The sequence below is a fragment of the Amphiura filiformis genome, chromosome 5 (assembly GCF_039555335.1).
Source record: "Amphiura filiformis chromosome 5, Afil_fr2py, whole genome shotgun sequence".
NCBI lineage: Eukaryota > Metazoa > Echinodermata > Ophiuroidea > Amphilepidida > Amphiuridae > Amphiura > Amphiura filiformis.
This window is the reverse complement of record NC_092632.1, coordinates 9,325,653-9,349,609: the sequence shown is the minus strand read 5'-3', so window position 1 is coordinate 9,349,609 and position 23,957 is coordinate 9,325,653. Positions and strand designations below refer to the sequence as shown.

Here is a 23,957-nt window from a genome sequence, read left to right as displayed (position 1 = left end):
TTGATGAAGTCCTGCAAAATGTCATCCAAGTCCTCTTGGTTTAAACAAGAATGATATTGACTGATCATTCTTCTTGGCAGCCTGTTTTATACATTGCTCTTGTTTAAATAAGGTCACTTTGGTGAAATACAAATATGCAGTACTTGGCAACCCATCTCTCCCTTCCAACCTGTTGCCACAAATCTGGTATGGAACTCAGTGTCCTCCACCCTCAATCTCCTCTTCTCCAAGTCTCTCTCGCATTCCCTTTCCGCCTCTCCCCATCTGTCTGACTCTCAATACTTCAAACGTGGACAATCCTAAAAGTAACCTTTTAGTTCCTGAAATGAGACATGCCTATCTGTATAAGAATTTTAAATGGAATGAATGCATTTGTCAGTTTCAAATCTGCATGAATGATATATGAAAGCTTATTGCAATGCCAATTCTCCTGTTTCACATTCGCGGCGCCGCCAGCCTTGCAACCGCGAGAGGCCAAATTTCCCACTTCTGGGTCGACATGCCGTATAAGCTATTTCCATCTCGCCATGGCTTGGCTGTCATTCCGTGGAAATTTTACCCAAGTTATATCGGCCATCCACAGATATTTTGCAATATTTTTCATCTTGGACGTGTGTGCAAAGCATTCTGCAGCTTCACATGTGTACTCCAATGATTTTACGTTGAAATTGACTGCTTATTTGTGACAGCTGAATGCGAAATTATGTGCGAGTGCTTGGTGATATCTACTTCCGGGTCTGGCTTGTCGTCCAATTTCCCACAATTCAACACGCTATGACGACTGTCGCATTTAAACCGAATTGGGGTGTATAGATTATGAAATGCAAGAATTCAATGATGGGATAACTCACCTGGTGTGCTGTATAATACAGGTCCTGACCAGCAAAATTGACCTTTTGGCTCATGAATTGGGCATGCCTCTGTATAAGGTAGCTCTTGTATGTGGTGATGATATGGAGGCTTACAGCAAGGCCAATGTAATGATGGGATAACTCATCTGGTGCATTGTGTAGTATAAATCCTGACCAGCAAAATTAGTTCCTGAAATGGTCATGCCTCAGTATTAGAAAAATGGAATGAATGCATTTGCCTGTTTCAAATCTGCATGGATGATATATGGAAGCTTATTGCAAGGCCAAATTAAAGGATGGGATATCTCACCTTGTGTGTTGTATAATATAGGTCTTGTCCTGCAAAACCAACCTTTTGGCTCATGAATTGGGCATGCCTCTGTATAAGTTAGCTCTTGCATGTGGTATTGATATGGAGGTTTATTGCAAGGCCAATTTAATAATGGGATATGTCACCTGGTGTGTTGTATAATATAGGTCCTGTCCAGCAAAACTGACCTTTTGGCTCATGAATTGGGTATGCCTCTGTATAAGTTAGCTCTTGCATGTGGTATTGATATGGAGGCTTATTGCAAGGCCAATTTAATAATGGGATATGTCACCTGGTGTGTTGTGTAATATAGGTCTTGTCCTGCAAAACCAACCTTTTGGCTCATGAATCGGGCATGCCTCTGTATAAGTTAGCTCTTGCATGTGGTGATGATATGGAGGCTTATTGCAAGCCAAATTAATGATGGGATAATTCATCTGGTGTGTTGTATAATATAGGTCTTGTCCTGCAAAACCAACCTTTTGGCTCATGAATCGGGCATGCCTCTGTATAAGGTAGCTCTTGCATGTGGTGATGATATGGAGGCTTATTGCAAGGCAAATTTAATAATGGGATATGTCACCTGGTGTGTTGTATAATATAGGTCTTGTCCTGCAAAACCAACCTTTTGGCTCATGAATCAGGCATGCCTCTGTATAAGTTAGCTCTTGCATGTGGTGATGATATGGAGGCTTATTGCAAGGCCAATTTAATAATGGGATATCCTACCTGGTGTGTTGTGTAATATAGGTCTTGTCCTGCAAAACCAACCTTTTGGCTCATGAATCTGGCATGCCTCTGTATAAGGTAGCTCTTGCATGTGGTGATGATATGGAGGCTTATTGCAAGGCAAATTTAATAATGGGATATGTCACCTGGTGTGTTGTATAATATAGGTCTTGTCCTGCAAAACCAACCTTTTGGCTCATGAATCGGGCATGCCTCTGTATAAGTTAGCTCTTGCATGTGGTGATGATATGGAGGCTTATTGCAAGCCAAATTAATGATGGGCTAATTCATCTGGTGTGTTGTGTAATATAGGTCTTGTCCTGCAAAACCAACCTTTTGGCTCATGAATCAGGCATGCCTCTGTATAAGGTAGCTCTTGCATGTGGTGATGATATGGAGGCTTATTGCAAGGCAAATTTAATAATGGGATATGTCACCTGGTGTGTTGTATAATATAGGTCTTGTCCAACAAAACTGACCTTTTGGCTCATGAATTGGGCATGCCTCTGTATAAGTTAGCTCTTGCATGTGGTATTGATATGGAGGCTTATTACAAGGCAAATTTAATAATGGGATAACTCACCTGGTGTGTTGTATAATATAGGTCCTGTCCAACAAAACTGACCTTTTGGCTCATGAATTGGACATGCCTCTGTATAAGGTAGCGCTTGCATGTGGTGATGATATGGAGGCTTATTGCAGGGCCAATGTAATGATGGGATAAATCACCTGGTGTGTCGTGTAATACAGGTCTTGTCCAGCAAAACTGACCTTTTGGCTCTTGAGTTTGACATGCCTCTATAAGTTATAGCTCTTGCATGTGGTGATGATATGGATGCTTATAGCAAGGCCAATGTAATGATGGGATAATTCACCTGGTGTGTTGTGTAATATAAATCTTGACCAGCGAAATTTGTTCCTGAAATGGGCATGCCTCAGTATAAGAATTTTAAATGGAATGAGTAGATTCAGCAGTTTCAAATCTGCATGGATTATATAATGTGGCTCATGAGAATGCAGGTAATGCATACACAAAGCTAGCTCCTGTATCATATTCATCTTCCTTTGCCAGAATGTACAACAAATAATTTTAATTTGTCTGTATGAAATTCTGTCACTCATCACTAATTTCTAGAATTAGCATACACGATTATCATGATTATGTCATGTATTTCATGAATATGTGATTGTCAGTGGACTTCGGGTATTAAAGGCCTATAGTAGGCCTATCATGAAGCTTCCTAAGTACACATGTCACCTAAGTACACATGTCATACATATTAAATAACTTGTCCACGACTGATTTATGTATAATAGGCCTATATAATTAATTCTTAAGCATGATACACTCACCAACTAGGCCCACATACATGACGTAACTTACCATGAATCTTTCCAGGTCATTTGAATATCACATGATATTATGGTAAAGGGCCAGGGTAAAAATGATCATGGTGTACGCATATGAAGGCCTACAAGTGTTCATTATCATGATTATAGTAGGGGGTCACACCACTTTTGTCATGATAACAAATTTAATTAATTCCAAGTTTTTCAAAACTACTTTAAAAAGATGAAGATAGCAAAAAACCGGATCGAATCCGACAAATACTTTTCGAGTTATGACCATTTAAAGTTTCCATAAAATGGCTTTTTCAGCATAAATTGGCCCAAAATGCTCAAATTTCACGAAATAGCATCTTTACGGAGCTGTAAATTCTGATTTTAGAGTTTCTTATGCCCATGTTTAGTTTAAATGTGCTCAATACATAAGTTTTATGCAAAAAAATAGTAAAAAGCATACTCTTTAGTTTTTCAAAAACTACTTTAAAAAAGATGAAGATAGCAAAAAAACCGGATCGAATCCGACAAATACTTTTCGAGTTATGACCATTTAACGTTTCCGCAAAATGGCTTTTTTTTTTTTAAATTTGCCCAAAATGCTCAAATTTCACGAAATAGCATCTTATGCCCATGTTTAGTTTAAATGTGCTCAATACATAAGTTTTATGCAAAAAAATAGTAAAAAGCATACTCTTTACTTCCATTTTTGAAATATAAAACTCCAAAAATGGAAAAAAACGTGAAAATCACCATCCGTCGCAAATCGGTAGCGTCATGAAAAAATGACTAAGTATTGCTAATTAAATATCACGAACTCAAATTTGACCCCTTTCGAAGCTCAAATGCCATAAACCCCCCTGTATAGGGGTTTTTTGGGGTGCTCTTTTCATTTCTGATGTCAAAATAACAGTATCTCACTTGGAAATGTTAGAAATAGGCTATGCCCTTCGAAAAATAACTTAATTTGCATATATGTACCTAAATTACATGTGACGGTCCTAGTAGCATCCAAGATTTGGAAATGCAATGCAAAATTGCTTACACCACTTGTTGCACTTACACCACTTGTTTGAAGTACATTTTATGCATTATAATATAAGTGTATGAAAGGCAAACACAAATGCACAATAATATGAAGCTTGAACTTGAATACCATTTCACTTTGTGATACTGATATCCTAATGTATACAAGCAGCCGTACATCTTGAACTCAGTATTACCTTATTCATGGGTGATTATCAGCATAAAGAAAGTGAGAAATTTGCTGGTTGTAAAGTTAAATACTGCACTTACCTAAGTTACCTTCTTCTTGTCTTTGTACTATTGCAGCAATTTGTTTTGAGTCAATAAATAAAGAGTCACAGTTCACAATGCTATGTGTATATTGTTTTCCTTGTTGAGTGTGTCATAGTCCATTGTCCCAGCTTTGACAGCGCTGTTCACAGAGCTATCGACTGTTGTAGTATTTATTATATTTTTGTTCAAAGTAACCAACATGTCTTTCTCAATACACACATATCGAAGTGATTCTCCTGGAGTTAAAATAATGTCTCTGTGTATAATGGCAGCAATTAATGTTGGCTGGATATCCAGTTTGTTTTTTGGTGGCCAAGAAAATCTGTTCTGGTTGCCTTGCAAGCGTTGCATGTAGCTCACAATGACTTGGTCATGTTGGTTGGTCCCTTGAACATGAATAATTTCACCAGGATACCATGTGTCCTCCCAAGCTGCAACAACGATGTCACCCACCTTGAGATCTGCTTTGCCATCTACATAAAGTACAAAACAAAATATATTATTTGAATCAGTTAAATGAAATGAAGGAAGCGAAACATTTTCCTCTTTTTATTGCTGAATGCTGCAACTTGCTAAGTCAAATGAATTGTAAATATTTTGTGAGAGTTGCAAAATAGTAATATTTTGTTATTTGTGTCTTGCAAATAAAATACTTGGATTTGGAAGGCAGTATTAGCTGTTATGGTAGTTCAATTCTTCTGATTCCTTCAATAATAATTTAACAAAAATATGAAGTTGTTGTTCAATGCAATAAACTTGAGTGAAAAGAGAACCGTATCACTCACCTGTCTCCATTTCAGCTGCATCATCATCATCAGACTCTGTACTTTCATCCTCCATGTCATCTTCAGATTCAGAGCTTTCATCTTGCAAGTCATCTTCAGACTCCTCCTCATCGGATTCCTCATCTCTCTCCCTGGGCTGAGTGGGCTTCTCATTTCTGGTCGTCTCATCTGCAGCTAACCTCCTTGCTGACACATCTTGTGATTTTCTTCCTCCAACCCCAACAGATACCAGCTGATCTCTGATCTGGTCCTTGATATGGGTTATGTCTACGGCTGACTCTGTGTACTCTGCTGTGTCATTTTGATCATTAACTTCTGGAGTTGGTTGATGAACAAACTCCACCAAAGTACACAAGTCCCTGGCAAGCACCTCTGTTGATTTAGTGACTTTTACAAGTTCTTTCCTGTTTTGCAAGTCTGTCAAGTCATATGTGTCCTTTATGAGTTGTATGTGCAGCTTTGCTATGCGAGTTTTCTCTGTTTTAGATTTTGAGGAATTCAGGAAGGTCTCCACTTCATGTTTTGTTTTACACTCCCCCATGGTCATTTATTGTTTTCTTCCTGGCAGCCATTAGCGCGTCTTTCTTCCGCTGCTGATCTGCCCTGTGCTCTTCCATGCGCCTCTCTTTCTCCAAGGAGATATCCTCTGACAATTTGTTGTAGAGGTCATGAAGAGCACGTCTGCCACGGAGAGCAAGTTTCATGACCCGCCTATATTCTGCAGGCTCAGTTGAGCGCAGTGTTTCCAAGAACTGGTCAGTCCTGTTCAGTCGATAGAGACACTGTCCTTCTGTGTTCAAGTGAGTCATTGTTGGTTTTGAAGCCGCAACCCAAGCCCAATAGCCAAAATCATTTTCCCCTCATGTGAGTGTGTCCTTTGTTTGCTCGGTAAGTGATTGCGAGGCTGGGCCACTGTATTTGCCTTCCAGATGATCTGCAAACCTGCGCTTGTACACCACCAACAGCGAACAACAGCTCACCTCCAGTGCCTGCTTTGTTGCATTCTGCAGTGACATATCTTCATACAGCTCATCAAATATATGATCTTTGATAGGCACTAACTCCTCCCCTATCTCAAGTATAAATACTGGTGGCATTTCTTTGTTTAAGAGGGGAGTCGCATCTGTTGACCATTCCTGAAGCTTTACGTGCGATTTCTTGATGTGGTCTGTCAACTTCAGAATTGGAACATCTGGATGTTCTATTAGGCGCCAATAGGGTTCAGTGAACTGCTTGTGGAGAATGCCAAGGGCCCTTATACCAGCTACAAGTTTGCCACAGGTTATATCAGCTAGGACAGCACGCAGAAGCTTATTTGATGCCTTGATGTAACCGCCATCAAACATTTCCTTTATGTGGTGACGATGGTAGAACACTGATGCTGCATTGGCAAATAGGACATTGAAGCGGTTTGCCCTGAACGTTTTCAGTTCATTGCGAGGAATCCCTTTGATATTCAAGAAAGTCCGGAAGTGTCCGATTGCTCCTGACTTCTGGTCACCACCAGAAGCAAACGCAGAGCACGCAGGCCTGACTAGGCGTTGTGTGGCTGAGTCGTCATGCTTCCATGTATACTTTCCTGCTTTGTCTTGAAATTCTCTCAAGCCTTCTACTCCCAACTGACCATCAGTACTTCTCCACAAATCCTCCAACTTCTGCATGCCCTTGTCACAGTACGTAGCGAATCCAATTAAACCATGCAAGTGACAATAAAAATGGTTCATGGACAATAGTTCATCTTTCTCTTCATCCTCCAGCTCGTCCCACTCTCTGTCACCTCAGGTACTATGTTTTTCCTGTATTCTTCAAGTTTCTCATTGAAACTGCGCTGTGTGGCTGCCTGATCACCCATGGTGTTCTTGATTTTCTTTACGATTTCTTTTGCTTCTTTGGTACCGTTTTTCTTGTCGATAAGTGCGCCAAGTTTTTCTGTCATGAATGCGAATGTTTTTAATTGTGTGTTAGCGTCTCCAGCGGCAACTGGTAAAATGCCTGTGGTGAATGTTCGTCCACCCTCTACTGTCACTTCAAAATCTATGACCTTCACTCCATCTCTGCTGGTACCATCACTATGTGCAGTGGCGTAAGTTGTTTTTTTTTCACTTCAGTAGCGACATGGTACGACGTCAAAGCATTTGCCAGCATTGGAACCTTCCTGCATGAAGTTGCTTTTGGCAAATCATCTGCCTGGATTTCAAAGTTACAAATAATAGTCAGAACAGATTCAGTGACTTTGGACATGTTCTTAGCACTAACTCCTAGTGCCATAAGGCGCACGTAACATTCCCATACTGCATTTGATATTTCACCATTTTCTTCTCTAAGATGAGGTTTGTTTCGTTCCTGTAAGTCTTCTAATTCATCTGCCAAATAATCTAATTGTCTTTTCAGTTCTTGCTTTTCTGCTGTTATTTGTTTGACTTTTTGTTTGAGTTTTTCATTTTCTTGGCTACTGATAACTTCTTCACTTTTCTGAAGGGCTGACGTTTTTTGCACGTAGTACCCCCTTGACTGACGCATATTTTTTATCCTTGAAGACATTTGCTTTTCATTATCTTTATGCTTAGAAATATCCTGCTCAAGAGATGAAATTTTTGCATTTTGATCTTGAATTTTCTGTTCTTTGTCCGCTATGTTCTTCTTTGATGTTTTTTCTTGGCGCTTTACATTGTATGGCTTACAGTAGCTGTCAATTTCCTTCTCTTTTTGTGTCAACCTTTCGCTCTTCTCTTGCAGTGATTTCTCCAGCTGTTTACAGTTTGCATGTTCTTTCTCGACCGTCTCCTGTGCTCTAACACGTTTTGCTGTTTTCTCCCCTTCAGTCAATGTTCTTTTTAATTGTGATGTTGTTTGTTTCAAGTCTTTTTGCAACTTTGAAACTGTTTTTTTGCTTGCTGTCAGCTGCTTTGTTACTGTTGTCAAAACATCAGTTTCAGGCTTCACTCTTTCACCGGGAAAAACAAATTCCTGTTGACGCATTTCCATCAGAGTCGTTGCATTTCGGTGGTGATCTGCTTCATTCTTTTTAGTCTTAATGGAGACAACTGCCCCAATAAGGGCATCTTCAGCGATTGTAGAGAGACGCTGCACTCCAACAATGTTGGAAAGCCACTTGATACGAACATTTCTTGGTAATCCTTGCTTTGTTCGGTAAATCTCCAGCTCATATACCATCATAGATGTTAACTTTGGGCTCGTGTCGAACACAGTTTTCAAACTGTTCGCATCTATTCCAACTCGCTGACATTCATCACCTATGAATACTTGTGAAGAAGGATAGAGTTGCTTAGCTGGCACATGAAGCTTGGACAAGACATCTTCATCATTTTCACAAGCTTCAGCAAGTTTTTTGGTTTTGGCCAGTAATGATGTCATTCTGGATGGAGCGACAATGGATGCATCAAGTGGAGACAAGCTTTTGGGAAGACACTTTGATAAAGTTTCTCCTCGCTGTCGATGAACATTGCTGATGATATATACCCACGCATATTTAACAGTAGCCTCAGAAATCTTGAATGAAGCTGCAAATAAATAAAACATAATAAAAGTGGTCTAGTAAAATAAACCATGGATCATCAACATGTACAATTAGTTTTTATTTAGCCTTTATCAAATATTTTTTATTATTTAGGCCTATTTAATTTTCAGCCAATTTTTTTTTATGGTGGTGTTACCAGAAACCAAGAATTATTTTTAATTGGCCTTATTTAATTATTTTTAATTGGCCTTATTTAATTATTTTTATTATTTATTTAATTTTGTTCATATTTATTTAATTTTCTTTTTAATTTTTAATACCAATTTCATCATTATAATTATTTGAAATTAATAATTTATTTCATTTACATTAGGCCTATTTTATTTTTGTTTAATTATTTGTATGTGTTTTAATTCATTGTATAGTTCATTGATACATTTGAACTTATTTATTTGTATTTACAGAATTAGTCATGTATTTATTATTATTTCATTCACCAAAACATGCTGATAAGCCACTACACTGTCCAACACCCTCCTGAATGAAGTTTTGTATATGTATACCAAAGTATCATATGGGGGTGGTTTTCAAGCATCAACCAAGAAAAAAACCATTTCGACCTATTTCATTGCTGTAAATATTTATTTCAATTCATCATTTCAATAAAAAGATAAAACTTCACCAATAATGAAGGATTTAAATTACATGTTTAAGAGGATTTAAACTAAAAGTAGTTCAATTTAAAAACAACATTTTAATATTAACCCCTTCAAATAATGGTATCGCCCATAAGAGCAGCGTGCCTCTGCTTGCGTGAGAAAATTCTGGAAAGGATTGCTTGGCCTTGTCAACACATTCCAAGATGATGAACTCATTTTGACTTTCATGAACATTATTTTGAAACGGGTAATTTTCTCAACAAAATGTCACTATAAGCTTGCATTTTCATTTTGACTTTTGTCTATATACTTCAACGAAATAAGGAAATAACAAATTAATGTGTTTAATCTTTCGAAAATCTGCAAAATTAACGATGGAAAAAGTTGAAAAAAAGTGCTACTCAATTTTGATGATGAAGATTTCATCCACAACGAATACACATAAATAGTTTGACCACTAAATATAATATAATCAAATGAAAATAAATTTAGACTGTACCTGGAACTTCATTCTTTTCTATCAGGTCAATAACTTGTTCTTCTGTTGTCCCAGTAGCTTGGTAACATGATTTTTCCACGTTGAAACTAGGGCAAAGTTTCATCGCCTCAGGCTGCCTGCAGCGAGTATCCATTTTCACATGTGTGCATGGGTTGCGTTGGAAAAGGTCGTTGCCCGACTTGGTGCCAGTGTTTGATTATTATTGAAAACAGGTGCATTAAATTAATTCCGTTTTTTAAAGTTGCAAATCTTTTAAAAACTAGATTGTCTCAGCAGCAGGGGACATTAGGCTGTCATGTGCATCTAGGTGTAGAGGCTTATCCTCTTATTCCCACTTGAGCTTTCTCAAGTACACTTAAAGTTTTTTGGTCTCCTGGTCAATTCAGTTTTAATTTAGGGGTTGTTGTTATGTTGTTATAGCAACAAGCTCAGTTTTTCTGTCCAGTCAGCTGTCACTTTAGTGGTGTGCAGCCATTCAGGTCTCCTGCCTTATTTTTTCATTCCTTTGTTATGTCCATAGTTCTCCTAGTGATGCACTTGCAATTGTTCCTTCGATCTTGATGGACCAAAAATTCCCACCCACCCTCCCAAAAGCTGGAAGGGTAAATCAGTTAACTAATATGGTTAAGGATACTCCAATAAAATGGTATGTACAATTATGCTGCTTTATGCTTAAAAATAGAGGCTTTGTATGGAATTTCTTCAAATCTTGAAGAATATCATTAGTAGACTGTCTCCACTTTCTACTGCGTTTTATAGAAGGGAATGAATGCTTTGTATGGAGTTTCTTCAAAACCTGAAGAATCTCGTCAGTAGATTGTCTCCACTTTCTACTGCGTTTTTATAGAGGGTGGTGGAGTTTCTTCAAAACCTGAAGAATCTCGTCAGTAGATTGTCTCCACTTTCTACTGCGCTTTTATAGAGGGTGGGGAGTTTCTTCTAAACCTGAAGAATCTTGTCAGTAGATTGTCTCCACTTTCTACTGCGTTTTTATGGTATTGATTGGTTTTATTGGGCTATTGAATGCTTTGTATGGAGTTTCTTCAAAACCTGAAGAATCTCGTCAGTAGATTGTCTCCACTTTCTACTACGTTTTATGGTATTGATTGGTTTTATTGGGCTATCGAATGCTTTGTATGGAGTTCCTTCAAATCCTGAAGAATCTCTTCAGTAGATTGTCTCCACTTTCTACTGTGTTTTATGGTATTGGTTGGTTTTATTGGGCTATTGATTGCTTTGAATGGAGTTTCTTCAAAACCTGAAGAATCTCGTCAGTAGATTGTCTCCACTTTCTACTGCGCTTTATGGTATTGAATGGTTTTATTGGGCTATTGAAAGCTTTGTATGGAGTTTCTTCAAAACCTGAAGAATCTCGTCAGTAGATTGTCTCCACTTTCTACTGCGCTTTTATGGTATTTGTTGGTTTTATTGGGCTATTGATTGCTTTGTATGGAGTTTCTTCAAAACCTGAAGAATCTCGTAAGTAGATTGTCTCCACTTTCTACTGCGTTTTTATAGAGGGTGGTGGAGTTTCTTCAAAACCTGAAGAATCTCGTCAGTAGATTGTCTCCACTTTCTACTGCGTTTTATAGTGGACTATTGGTTGCCTTCATGCTTTTCTCCCTTTCTACTGCATTTTTATACCAGGGTTATAAATGCTTTGTTGCTTATTTGGAGTATCTTTATTTACTTGGTTGTAAATAACGGTGGATTTAATATATTATATATCAGTAAATGGTTTAAGCATTGATGCCAGATCTTGCTGAATACAAAATGTTCGCTTTGCTAGTGTTGGCATTGTTTATTCTTTTGGAGATTTCTAATTATTTAATTGCGGTTAAAAATGCTGTTTTCCAATCCAATCCTCTGTTTGATCCAAAGATGTATCTGTTTAAGATATGCTTAAGATGAAATTGGTTAAATGTGATTCAGAAGTCAACTTTTGTTTGTCCAGCCTGTATGGTTGGCTTGTACACATTTTTCCAATAATTCGTGTGTTTATTGTAGACCAAAATGCATGGTATTTATATATGTCCAGAAAATGAATTCTGTGGTCCACTTGCTGGGTGTACTTGGAAACCACATTAATCAATGGACAAAATGAGTACAATTAGCAGTGTAAAAATCCCTAAAGAAAAAAAAGCGCCAATTCGAATCGATATCGGGCTTTTTAATAATATGATGGACATTCCTTTTTTTCAAGGAGCACCGGTATTAAAAATATTACTAAATATTATTACTGCTTCTACAAAAAACATAGAAAAAAATAAATTATTGTTCTTTATAATATATTTTATCAATAATTACAGTATTTTTGTTACCTTAATAGAGTATTTTGGTGGTGGTGGTATGTGTGGGAGGAGGGGGGGCTGTGGTAGGATTACAGGCAGTTAAATACAACATACCACTCGCGCTCACCATTTTTCCAAGCAATTGGTATATGTTTAAGGGATCTAAAATGAGCGTTTATTGCGTTTCGACAGTATTTTTTGTGGGACATGAGAGCACCTCAGACCTATCGAATTGCATTCTGAATATGAAGCATGTCTTTCTGATATCAAATAATTTTCATTTTTGAAAATCACAATATAATACAAATTTTATGACAAATTATAAAAATTTGATATTTTTCAAATTTTTGATATATAACAGTCCTCGAGTAAATTATATAAATCTAATGACATATTCTTAAAGTGTATGTAGCAGGGAGGAAAAGCTGACGGTCAATTGAAAATTTTGACCTTTCATATTGAAGATATGGATTTTTCCCCAAAAGACCTAATTTTTTGGGTGTTTTGGGGAAAAAATCCATATCTTCAATACTGAAAGGTCAAAATTTTCAATTGATCGTCGGCTTTTCATCCCACCTACATACACTTTAAGTATAAATCATCAGATTTATAAAGTTTACTTCAAGTACTGTTAAATATCAAAAATATCAATTTTAATGATTTGCCATAAAATGTGTATTAAATTGCTAATTTCAAAAATCAAAATTATTTGATATCAGAATGACATTCTTCAGATTCAAAATGCAATTCGATATGTCTGATGTGCTCTAATGTCACACAATAAATACTGTCCAAACGTTCATACCCCAGCCCTTAACACTTACCATACAGTATATAATAAAATGAGACATACAGAGGCAACAATATCTTACTTTGCACTTTATGTTGTTTTTATTTTTGCTTCTTCTTTATCATTTTGATCTTCTTTGCACCAAATCAAAGTTTCACAGCATTGAACATCATTTTTATGTTTTTGAAAACACTTTTGTTTGAGAATACAGTGGAACCTCGTGAACACAAAACATTTGATTACAATGATTTGTTTTTCAAATCCTTGGCACTGAGTTTGTATGTAATAAGTGGATAATGATAACACACAATCCTTCCTTCCTGGTGATGAGCTATAGTTGCAACCTAGGCTTTATGTGGAAAGTTTACCTTTGCACGATCCTGAGCCTAGAATTGCGGGTACTTGTACAGGTAACTGATCTGGGATAACTCCCTACTGACGAAGGCCAGTAACTTTAAACATGTTCAAGGTAACTGCCAAATACACGGTCCAACAGCTTAACGTGACTTTCCCGAACCACGGCAAGACCGGTCATTCACTGCATGTACTAGCCTGTACATTACACACAGTGGATGGGGTAGAGGAGAAATTCTGTAATTATATCAAATTTATAGCCCAAAGCCTCAGAAAAAATCTTTGTATCCCAACTGAATTTTGTATGATATAATTACAGCATTTCTGACCTAGATAGGAACCTTTTGGGGTAGCAAAGAATCCTGGTTTCGATTGAGGCTCGAACCCACGATTTTTTGAAACACCCGGCCGACGGTACAGTGCGCAAGACCGCTCAACCACCTCTACCTCTGAATCTGAAAACACAAACTAAAATGTGTGCCCCATAAGTTATGTCAAAGAGGTTCCTCTGATTCAGATATTGCCATATCATACAGATACCATAACTTACACATTTATCCAGACATGTCTTGATTTTTTGAGACCTAAAAGTGACTTTGATAGATCTTCATGCATGACATGGTCCATAGCTCTGATCATGATGTATTTTTACACCACATTCACATTGCAGCATCACAATAAACTGATTTTAAATCGAAATGCAACTAGTTGGATGTGATGACTATGCATTAGAGACCTATAGCTCTGATCATGATACACCACATTCACATTGCAGCATCACAATAAACTGATTTTAAGGGCAGAGTAATGGGAGAGAACATGGACCTTTTCGAGCTTCATTATTTCTGAATTGTATGTCCAAAGTATATAAAACTATACATTTTTGGAAAGGAAATGAGGCAAGGAATCCCATGGTGACGTCAGATTTGTTTAAAATCTCAAGTTTTTGAAAAAATCACAAAAATTCACTTTTTACCCCAATTTTTTGTGACAACTTAGAAAAAATCCGCTCGAGTAAAAAAAAATTCAGTTAGCTTTTCATGAAGAAGAGACATGAACTTAGGGAAAGTTTTTTATTTTTTGAAATTGCCTCTTTTTTGAAATATTGAAAAAAACATGTGAAAAAAGCCATTTTGTCACTCTATTAAGCTAAAAATTGCACATAATAGTGTATATTTTTGTTTAAAACAAATATTTTGAAAAATGAAAAACCTTCCCTAGACTTTGATGTACTCTAAAGGATAGTGCAAAAAGTTTACCCTTTGCTTGCATATTTTTCGAGTTATCTTGTCACAAAAATCGCGCAATATTGTCAAAAGTGAACTCTGAGAAATCGACGTTTTAGTAAAAAAATGTCAAAATTATGCACAAAAAAAATGTCTGCTTTCAGTGCCCCAAAATTCAAAATAATTAAAAAATCTAAGTGGCATTTTGACTGCAAATTTTTGTTTTGTTTACACCACATTTGCTGGCGTTAACAACATACCGAATGCGCCTTGACTCGTTGGACATACGCAAGAGAGTTGCGCCACGTCACGCTTGACGCGAATCGCATCGCGTATCACAATATTTCGCATTCACATTTCTGACACATTATTTCCGCCAATTTACTAAGCTGTCTTGAGCCATGTGACTTTTTAGAGTTAAAAAGAGTGAAATAAATCAAGCAAAAATATGAATAAATATTAGCAAGTTGTATTTTATCAGTTTCAAGTGAAAGAATACATCTTAGTGTTGATAAATATCAAAAAATCTCAAATTCGGTCGTGGACGAATGTGTCTTCCATTACTCTGGCCTTAAATCGGAAATGCAACTAGTTGTATGTGATGACTATGCATTAGAGACCTATAGCTCTGATCATGATACACCACATTCACATTGCAGCATCACAATAAACTGATTTTAAATCGAAATGCAACTAGTTGGATGTGATGACTATGCATTACTGTTAATGCATAACTTGAAATTGTACTTGTCTGTAGGACAAAACTGGCCAATTCTCCTGAAATCAAGGCACTTTAAAGGGTTTCAGTCTTCACTTTCACTATCACTGTCATCATCTTCATCATTGTCATCCCCATCATTTGTTAGACATTCTTGAGGAGTGTTCTCACATGACACACACTTGCACAGATCAGTGCATGGGAGTCCTTTTTCCAAACAAGAGCATCCACCTTGTATGCATTTTGTCTTCTTACAGTCACAATGCACAAATTCTAGTATGCTATCAGGTGCTGGTGCTAGGTCAGTCCAATGTATAGCAATACTCTCACCGCTACTATCCATCCTCTTCCATGGGGTGATGGAATGTCAGGAACTGGTCAAGGGCTGATTTATACACTGCTGCCTGGTAATTAGCTCGCATAATAGAAAGTAAAAATCTGAAAATAAAACATTTTGCATACCGGTACCTCGAAAAAACTGATACAACAAGGATTTCAATCTGAACTTAAGTGTCCATTTTTTCCAGTTTGAAAGTGATCAAGGCTCCTTTTACAGTCTGTTGCTTATACACATGACTTCTTGTTCTCCGTTGCACATAGTTTTTCACTTGTATGTGAACTGCTCCCTGAGGCAAGAATTGAATTTGGATGGATTCGATTTTTTATTAAAATTTAATTTCCACTATAGATGCCTCATGTGTGAACCTTGGGCAAGAAAAAAACCCAACTGCCTTATAGGTCTCCACTGCTTGACAGGATGTGATGCTGTTAGTAGCTTCAAAGAAAAAGGGAAAGTTAAACCAGCCAAGCTGCAGAACTTTCAATTTACTCACCTGACAGTATTTACATCATCACAGTTGTGCTGCCCATAGAGTCGACAAACAAACTTCTCCACTTGAGTAGCCTGGTCTTCATCAATTTCAAAGCTGTCACCAAGAGAGGAGAAGACTGGAAATTCAGCAACATCTTTGAAGAGTAGCTTGGCTGGTTTAACTTTCCCCTTTCCTCTGAAGCTACTAACAGCATCGCATCCTGTCAAGCAGTGGAGACCTATGAGGCAATTGCATTTTTCCTGCCCAAGGAAGCGGTTCACACATGAGGCATCAATAGTTCTCAAATTCTTCCCCTCCCTGTATGAAAAAGCACACGTCCCCCCATTTCTTCAAATACGCTGCTGAAATATATGGCTAAGACAAATACATCAGTGTCAGGGCTTTTTATGATGATATCTTGGTTTTGTTCCACTGATGTAGCTGCTATATACTTACAGTGTAGTAGCATCCTGGTATCTGCTTCCTCATGGTCGCAGTGTAGGTCATCTATTTCCTCACACATGACTACTCCATCTGAAGCAAAGATTGCATGGCACTCTTGTTTGTGGGCTATGTACACTTTCACATCTTGAAGTATGCTTGTAGGTTGCTTCTTCCAGTGATTGAACAGGTACTCTACCAGGTTCTCCTTGTTGGCACTGCAGCTCAGAAATTTCTTCCATTGAATTGGAACACGTTGTTCATCTCCACATATCTTGATCACTTGAGTTCCACTCGAAGCCCGTCTGTTCCGTTCTGTATTTTTGATACTAATGAGGGATACTGGTCAGTGACAAAGTGGATCTGCTTGGATTGTGTACGTTGTGCCAAGGACACCAGTTTCTTCAGAAGCCATTCAGCCAGTAGACCAAATTTGGATGGACGTTCATTAGCCCGCAACTGTTGGAACATAACCATTCCATCCACAACCCAAATTGAGTTGTGAGGGATACTCTTAAGGACTGGTGATGTGTCTGGTAGTGCCTCCAAATGATGCATCAATGATGCCTTGTTGCTCTTATACAAAGTGCCATTCTCTGTTGCTATGGGTAGCGGTATGCGGTCCTAAGCAATATGAAAGGACTTCTTTCATATCCGCATTTCTCACTTTGCCCAACAGAATTAGGGCGGGCAAACAGGTCTCTGTTGGCTTTGAGGACAACCTCTTTCTCCTTTACTCGGCAGTTGACCTTCTTCCCCATATTGGCAAATGTTTTTAGCTTCTTTCTCTTGAGAGCATCGAATAGGTCTATGTCAGTCTTCAAAAGCCTCTCATTGCAGAAACTAACAAAGGCATCATCTCCCATCTGTTCAGCTTGTTCAAGATCTGCCTGAACATCTGAAGGCGCAACCAAACCTGCTGTTATATGAAGGAGTTCCGATTCCTCAATTTCGAAAGGATTGATCATGTTGTTTATTGTCTCCATGACATGCTGGGTGTCTTGTTCATCTCTATTAGTACGGGTCTTGTCAAGATCCTTTCGTGGTCTTGTTTTGTCAGATTTTCCAGCCATCTTCTTACATTCATTTGTGATACCAGCCCTTTCATGCTGGGAAAGAAGCCACCGTTGAACTGCACCTTTCTTTCTTGTAAATCCTGTGAGCCCTCCCTTTGACTTGGAATCCTTGTTGCATGTTTCCTCAATAGTCTGATCACATGGTATCTGTGCAAACCCATGATCTTCTTGTCTTTGTACTGCAAATTCTCCCAACAAAAATGCTGGTACACAGAGGGTGTGCTTCTGGAAGACAACACATTTCAAGCCAATAGACTGATCCATAGCGTGCATAGTTCACCCTATCATAAGCAAAGAACCATGGCAACATACTTCTAACAGTGGATAGATGAAGTTCCCAATCTCCTTCTCTAGTAGCTCTTATGTACAGTAACATGAGTTGGACCATAGATATGTAGGAGTTCCAGAAGGCAAAGGTCTTGCTCTTGGCACAAGCATCATCAATGAAAGCTTGGAATGATGCTTCTAGTTTGGCAAACCTCTCTTTCTTCAGTATCTCTTTGAAACCATCACCTGGAAATTTGTCATGCATTTGCTGAAGTAAAACTTTGATACTGCTCCTTTCACTCTCATCAGAAATTGTACCAATGAAGCACTCCCACTGCAGTCGCCCTCAATGCTTCACACATTATTTTGTGAGCCCGTACTGACCTATTATATTGATGGCCACTCATAACACCATTTATGGAACCCTGTGCAACTAGACCAGATTCTATGAATATATCATTCAAACCAGACTCCTGGAAACGCTTTCCTATGGTCCCAAGGAAAGACATGCACATGTGGAAGCTACCCAGCCTAATAACAATCCTCTTGAGAAAAACATCCTCTCGCCATCTGATTTGCTGTGCCTTCGCATATATGGCTTGGTCAAATACTACCACAATCTCTTCAAGCTCTAACCTGTTTGCATATTCCAAGCTTCTCAGAAGGACTGTATACACTGTGTCATAATCAGTAGGACTTGCATCAATCAAGGGCAAATACTTGACAACAGACTGTGGAGGGAACATGGTGTCTAATTGGGTATTGAACCCTGTCCATCCTGCTACTGGTAACTGATTTCCTCTTAGCATGAAATACGCGGAATCTATTCTCGATGCTGGTTTCTGCTGCTGTCTGTAATGCATATTCTCAATGTTGACATTACCCAATGGTACTCTAGGTCCTTGATTTCTGCCTCCAAAGTATGGAACTATGTTAGATGGTGGTGCTTCAAGAGTGCGCTCTCTAGTCTTCTTCTGTGATGTAGGATTGCCAGGTGAAGGTTGTGAATGGGACGAGTCATATCTACTACGCTGAATTATGATTCCAGATGTGCTGTGAGTTGTGCCCTTCCCTGATAATGTTTCCTCCCCAAAGTCTATGTTGTCCCATACCAGAGCTGTGAATGTAGATGGATGAATGTCTGGTGGAATAGGGTGGTCTCCTAATTTGAGTTGCTGTTTTGCCAAGGCTGTGTCATGTTCAAGAACAGATGAATTTGATGTGCAGTGACCCAAACCATTCAGAATCCCAATAAGCTGTGCTGAGCCAGTTAGGTGCCGGACTGCCATTGTCAAGCATGCTTGGGGTGACAAACTTACCTCTACTTGATAAATAGAGCAAGTCCTGGCTTACGGAAAGAAGTTTTCTGTGGCCATCTGGATCTACTTCCACTCGAGCGTCCCTTGTTGGATCATCAGAGAGACCAGTTGACCATGCCAAGAAATTATACAATGGTGTTGGCACAATTTCTTCACTTCTGCTCAATGTCACATCACTGGTAGATGGAGGCCATGGAAGTTTAGCTGTATTTGGTTGCTTCATGATGGTTTTGAGGTCCAAGGCAGTAGTGTACAAAGTGTGTAGGTTTGGTTGCTTACTAGCCAGATGTCTTGGTTGCTGATCTTCTCCTTCATTTGCATCTGTATCTGTATCTGTGTCATCAGTTCCAGTTGTGTCTGTATCAGAGTCAACAGCATCTTCTGCCATGTCTGCAGTGGCTAATGTCTCGCAGTATACAATATCACTCATATTGCGCATGTGGGGTGTTTGAAATACCAACTGAGGAAAGGTTTTCTTTAGTCTTTGCTTTAGTCTGCTTGAACTAGTTCCACACTCTTTTCCTTCCAATGACTTGACCAATTTGCTTTGATATTTCTTAGCAGCATCATTTGTTTTCCCTTGATGAGCCTCTTCTTGATAACCTCTTCACATAGCACATTGTATGCTTTGTTGTAGAAAGGAGATTCTCCATCATCTTTTCTCTCTTCACGTGTTAGAAAGCGGACATAGTCCTTGTAACATGACTGATGGTATCGTACTTCAATTGCAATGAGATCTTTACCTTCAACATGTAGTAGTATTCGTTCATCCTCTTTCTGTCTTGCAGCCTCAAGCAGTCTACCAGCAGAGTAAGTTTCACACTTAGAATATTTGTCACGTGCTGTCTTACCTTGATGCTTCAGCCATTTATCTTTCTTGCAGCAAATTATACAGATTGGGGGAGTATGTGTGCTATTACAGTAGAGGAAGATGGAAATGAACTTGAAGAACGCAGCCTTCTTACCTTGGGCTTTGTGCTGCCTCCCGAGCCTTCACCAAGATTTTGAACATCTGCAGAAATAGATAAACAAATGGAGGAAAAATTCTTTTGAAAATAATAATATTTGGTATGGTGCATAAAATGTGTGTTATGTCCTGGTAGAAATACTTTCTGGTGCAATATTTTTTTGTAAAATATCTAGGTACATTATATGTTCAATATCTCAAGATGTGATGGTATTTGCACAAAACATTTCTGTCATCATCAGCTCAATATGCATACAGCAGAAAAATCAAATTTAGATTGATCTGAAAAACATGTGTTAATTATACATGACAAGTAATCAATATTGCAATGTAGTACTAGTAGTGGTTCCAGCTGTTGTGACTTCAATCCCAATAGTTCGGACAGGTTCGATTCCTGTAAGTGGAAGTTATTTTCATTTTCGATGTCAGCAGAAACATTTTTTTCCCTGATGAAAAACACCTGGTCAAAGTTGTGATGTTCCTTTAATACATTTCAGAATAATTGAGTTAACATTACACAGAGAGAAAGCTCAAACGTGTGGGTAAATAAACATGAAATAATATTTTTAATCTAGTCAACCACACAACATAATGACAGCCAGTGAAAAAATTATTGACAATCCAGTTCATAGAGCGTCGCACTACTAAAGCGGAGATCCCAGGTTTGAATCCTGGATGGTCAGTGATTTTTTCAATGGCTGTCATTTATGTTGTGTGGTTGACTAGATTAAAAATATTATGAGTTAAAATGATATTAAACTAACATGAATGTAGAGTAAACGTACTACTACTACAGACAATTTGTTTTGTACCTGTACTTGTACTTTGCGGTGGCTGTACGCTTTCTGGGCTGCTCTCTCTACCCCTGCTCTGCCAAATCAATCTTGGACACATCGCAGAATCTTCTACGGCAATCAGAATGAAAGCCAATATGCATATTCTAAAATAAACAACACAAGAGAAATCAAATGTAAAGGGTACTATTAATAGCAAGAAGACAACTGATATGATAATTGCCTGACAGAACCATTTCAACTTGAAGTTAGAGAAACAGAAGCCGTCAGTGACCTCCGGTCAATCGACTGGTAAAACGTTAGAATTAAGAATAAGAATCTTGATTATGAAGAATAAAAAGCATATGCCGGTATTTTCTTAATTTGACAATTAAGACACCGTATTCAGGTGATGAATTGCACATTGGTATTGTGCAAGTCAGCACACCCTAGTTATTATTTCAAAACATTTTGATTTAAGAAAGATATTACAAATTTATAGATCAAACATTTAATTTGAAAATCGCAAATCTTGGCAATTGCTTGTTTCATGGGTTTTCTAGCACTATTTGAATTGGGCACATTGCTACGTGAACCTGTCAATAATTTTTTGTTGTTGACAATCTGCTTTAGTTTAATTTCCTAATCCTAATAACGAAATATTCTTATAAAGTGAGAAACCTGGGTATGGGTGTTGTAATTACTGCATCTACGAGTTGCACTGCCACTGACTGAGCAGTGAGCACTGATAATTGTTCAAACGGTAGTGTCAAATGTGTAATAAAACAACATGCAACACTAATGTGCCTACCCCATGTGAATCAAATCCACCCTGGCACATAACTTGGGTACAGTGATAACTAATTGCTACATACTGACTCATTACCTGTCCCATATCCACACGTCACATTCATGCAACCATTCCATTGACATGATTGTATGTACCGTACCCATAATCATAATACTTCCGAGGCTTGTGGTGAAAGTGCAGGTTACAGGGCCTTTGTTCTTATCGCAGAAAACGCGCGATTAAGCGCGCAAGACGTTTACCCGCTATGTATGTGAGTGATCACGCGATAGCGTTGGCCCAGTAGTCTGCACTTTCCTTGAGACAATCACATTTCAAGCTTTAAAATGATATAAACAAGATTTTTTTTACTTTTCCAGAACATTTACTAAATAAAGCCTGAACTTTTCATTTGATTATAACTTTGGACTCAGATGTCGTATGAAGAAAAAAAGAAGTTCACCAAAAAGCCCTCACCCCCCTTTCTAGAAACACTGCCAACCCGGAAGTCTCAAGATATTGGCACCAAGTCGGGCAGCACACTAAAAGTGTGATGTTGGAGTGGATTCACTGCGATCACGGCACAGCTGTTGAAATAGTCCTATGCACAATGCATTGCACAGGTTCGCGTAGGGCGATCTCCAAAATATTACCCAAACTTATCAAGCTACAAATATGAAACTACAGCCCCTATGATGACAATAAATAAGGAATAATAGCTTCATTTAGTGGTGAGTTGATTTCCAAAAGCTGGACTTTGTAAACCAAACCGTTTTTTTTTTATTGCAAATTTAAAATGGGTATTTTGTGTGTGCATGGAATGCTGACAGTGCGAACAGCAATGCGTGCTCCCCCTAAATAGCAAACTATAGAAATAAATACCCGTAAATTGATGAGAAATGTCATGTAGTTAATGTTTGAGGAAGTTGACTAGATACTGTTTGTCTAGTCATGCCAGTCCTGTATTATTATTCTTAATTCTGTATTATTATTCTTTAGTCTTTACAATAGTGCTTCATCAATTCTTTCGATCAGATTTTAAAATTTGAGTAGTTTAGCATCTACTTTCAGCCACATTTTTCTACCGAGTCAGAATCAGAAGAAAAATCATTGAGTGTAGATACATGTTGACAGATTTCATAACAAATTATGTCAACAATTTTAACATATTCATCAGACACACCATTTCCAGCTTTGCTTCTCAGTCCATAAGTGTTTATTGTTGCAATCTTAATTGGTTTATGTGCTGGTTTCTGTAATGGGTAGCAGGCATTATGAACATGAGTAGATGGATTAATTGTAGCGCCATTAGAGTTTATTGTGTTTTAATGACTCAGTAGTAGTTCTGAGTTGTCCAAAGTTTTGATAGAAGGGTCGAGCCTGTTCTAAATCATATAGTTATGTAACCCCAACTTGGTGAGGTCAATTGAAGTCTCACCAAGAAGAAGCAAGTCGTCTCTCCAGATGATATGCTTACCATTGTTGAGGTTACAATGGATCTTACCGATAGAGGTGTTTGCTCGCTGAATACCAGGAAGACTTATGATGTAAGTGAAAAGTTTTGCTCGCAGGGGTCAGATCATCATTCAGGTAGACAATACCTTTATACTGCATGATCATGCATGGATCAATTTCAAATGGAATGAGCAGATTCGCCAGTTTCTAATTGTCATGGATTATATAATGTGGCTCCTGAGTATGCAGATAATGCTTAGCCATAGCTATCTTCTGTATCATCCGCATCTTCCTTGTTGAATGGCTACAGTTTCTGTAAGGCTTTGCCATAGCTGACACAAGGGCTGTCGATTTCCGTTTATTCCTCTAAATGTTTAAACGGATGGTATGATATCCAGGTTTGCCTTCAGTGCCTTGTGTACTTTGTCCCTCTTCTCTTGATCAGGTAGCAACTTTAACTTCTTAAATCTAGGATCCAAGGAGGATCCAAGCATCAGTATCATCCAAGCGTCAGAGGCGTCATCATCGAAACGCTTGCCAAGATCGTTCAAAACGACTGTCTTAAATGTTCTAAATACCGGCGAGTCCTTCTCATTTGGAGAGAAATGCTTCATGATCATGCCTTTGATACATGGCTGGGTGATTGACAAGCTGACGTTGTATTCCGCTGAGAATAGCCGAAGCTTATCTACAATGGAGAGCCATTCCAGCTGGCCTTTGGTCGTCTTAT

General features: G+C 38.2%; 2 protein-coding genes across 2 annotated transcripts; both read right to left on the bottom strand.

Annotated features, from left to right (window-relative positions):
• Nucleotides 1–4,599: 4,599 nt before the first annotated feature.
• LOC140151987 (uncharacterized) lies at nucleotides 4,600–5,856 on the bottom strand. The gene is made up of 2 exons (XM_072174287.1): nucleotides 5,316–5,856; nucleotides 4,600–5,003 (listed from the first exon to the last, which is right to left on the bottom strand). Exons 1-2 carry the CDS (start codon nucleotides 5,854–5,856, stop codon nucleotides 4,600–4,602), a joined length of 945 nt encoding a protein of 314 aa, XP_072030388.1.
• Nucleotides 5,857–18,231: 12,375 nt separating this feature from the next.
• LOC140151985 (uncharacterized) lies at nucleotides 18,232–21,918 on the bottom strand. The gene is given in 6 exon segments (XM_072174286.1): nucleotides 18,232–19,228; nucleotides 19,230–19,777; nucleotides 19,813–20,121; nucleotides 20,211–20,257; nucleotides 21,025–21,152; nucleotides 21,872–21,918. Coding segments are annotated over 6 exon segments (2,076 nt in total).
• Nucleotides 21,919–23,957: the final 2,039 nt, after the last annotated feature.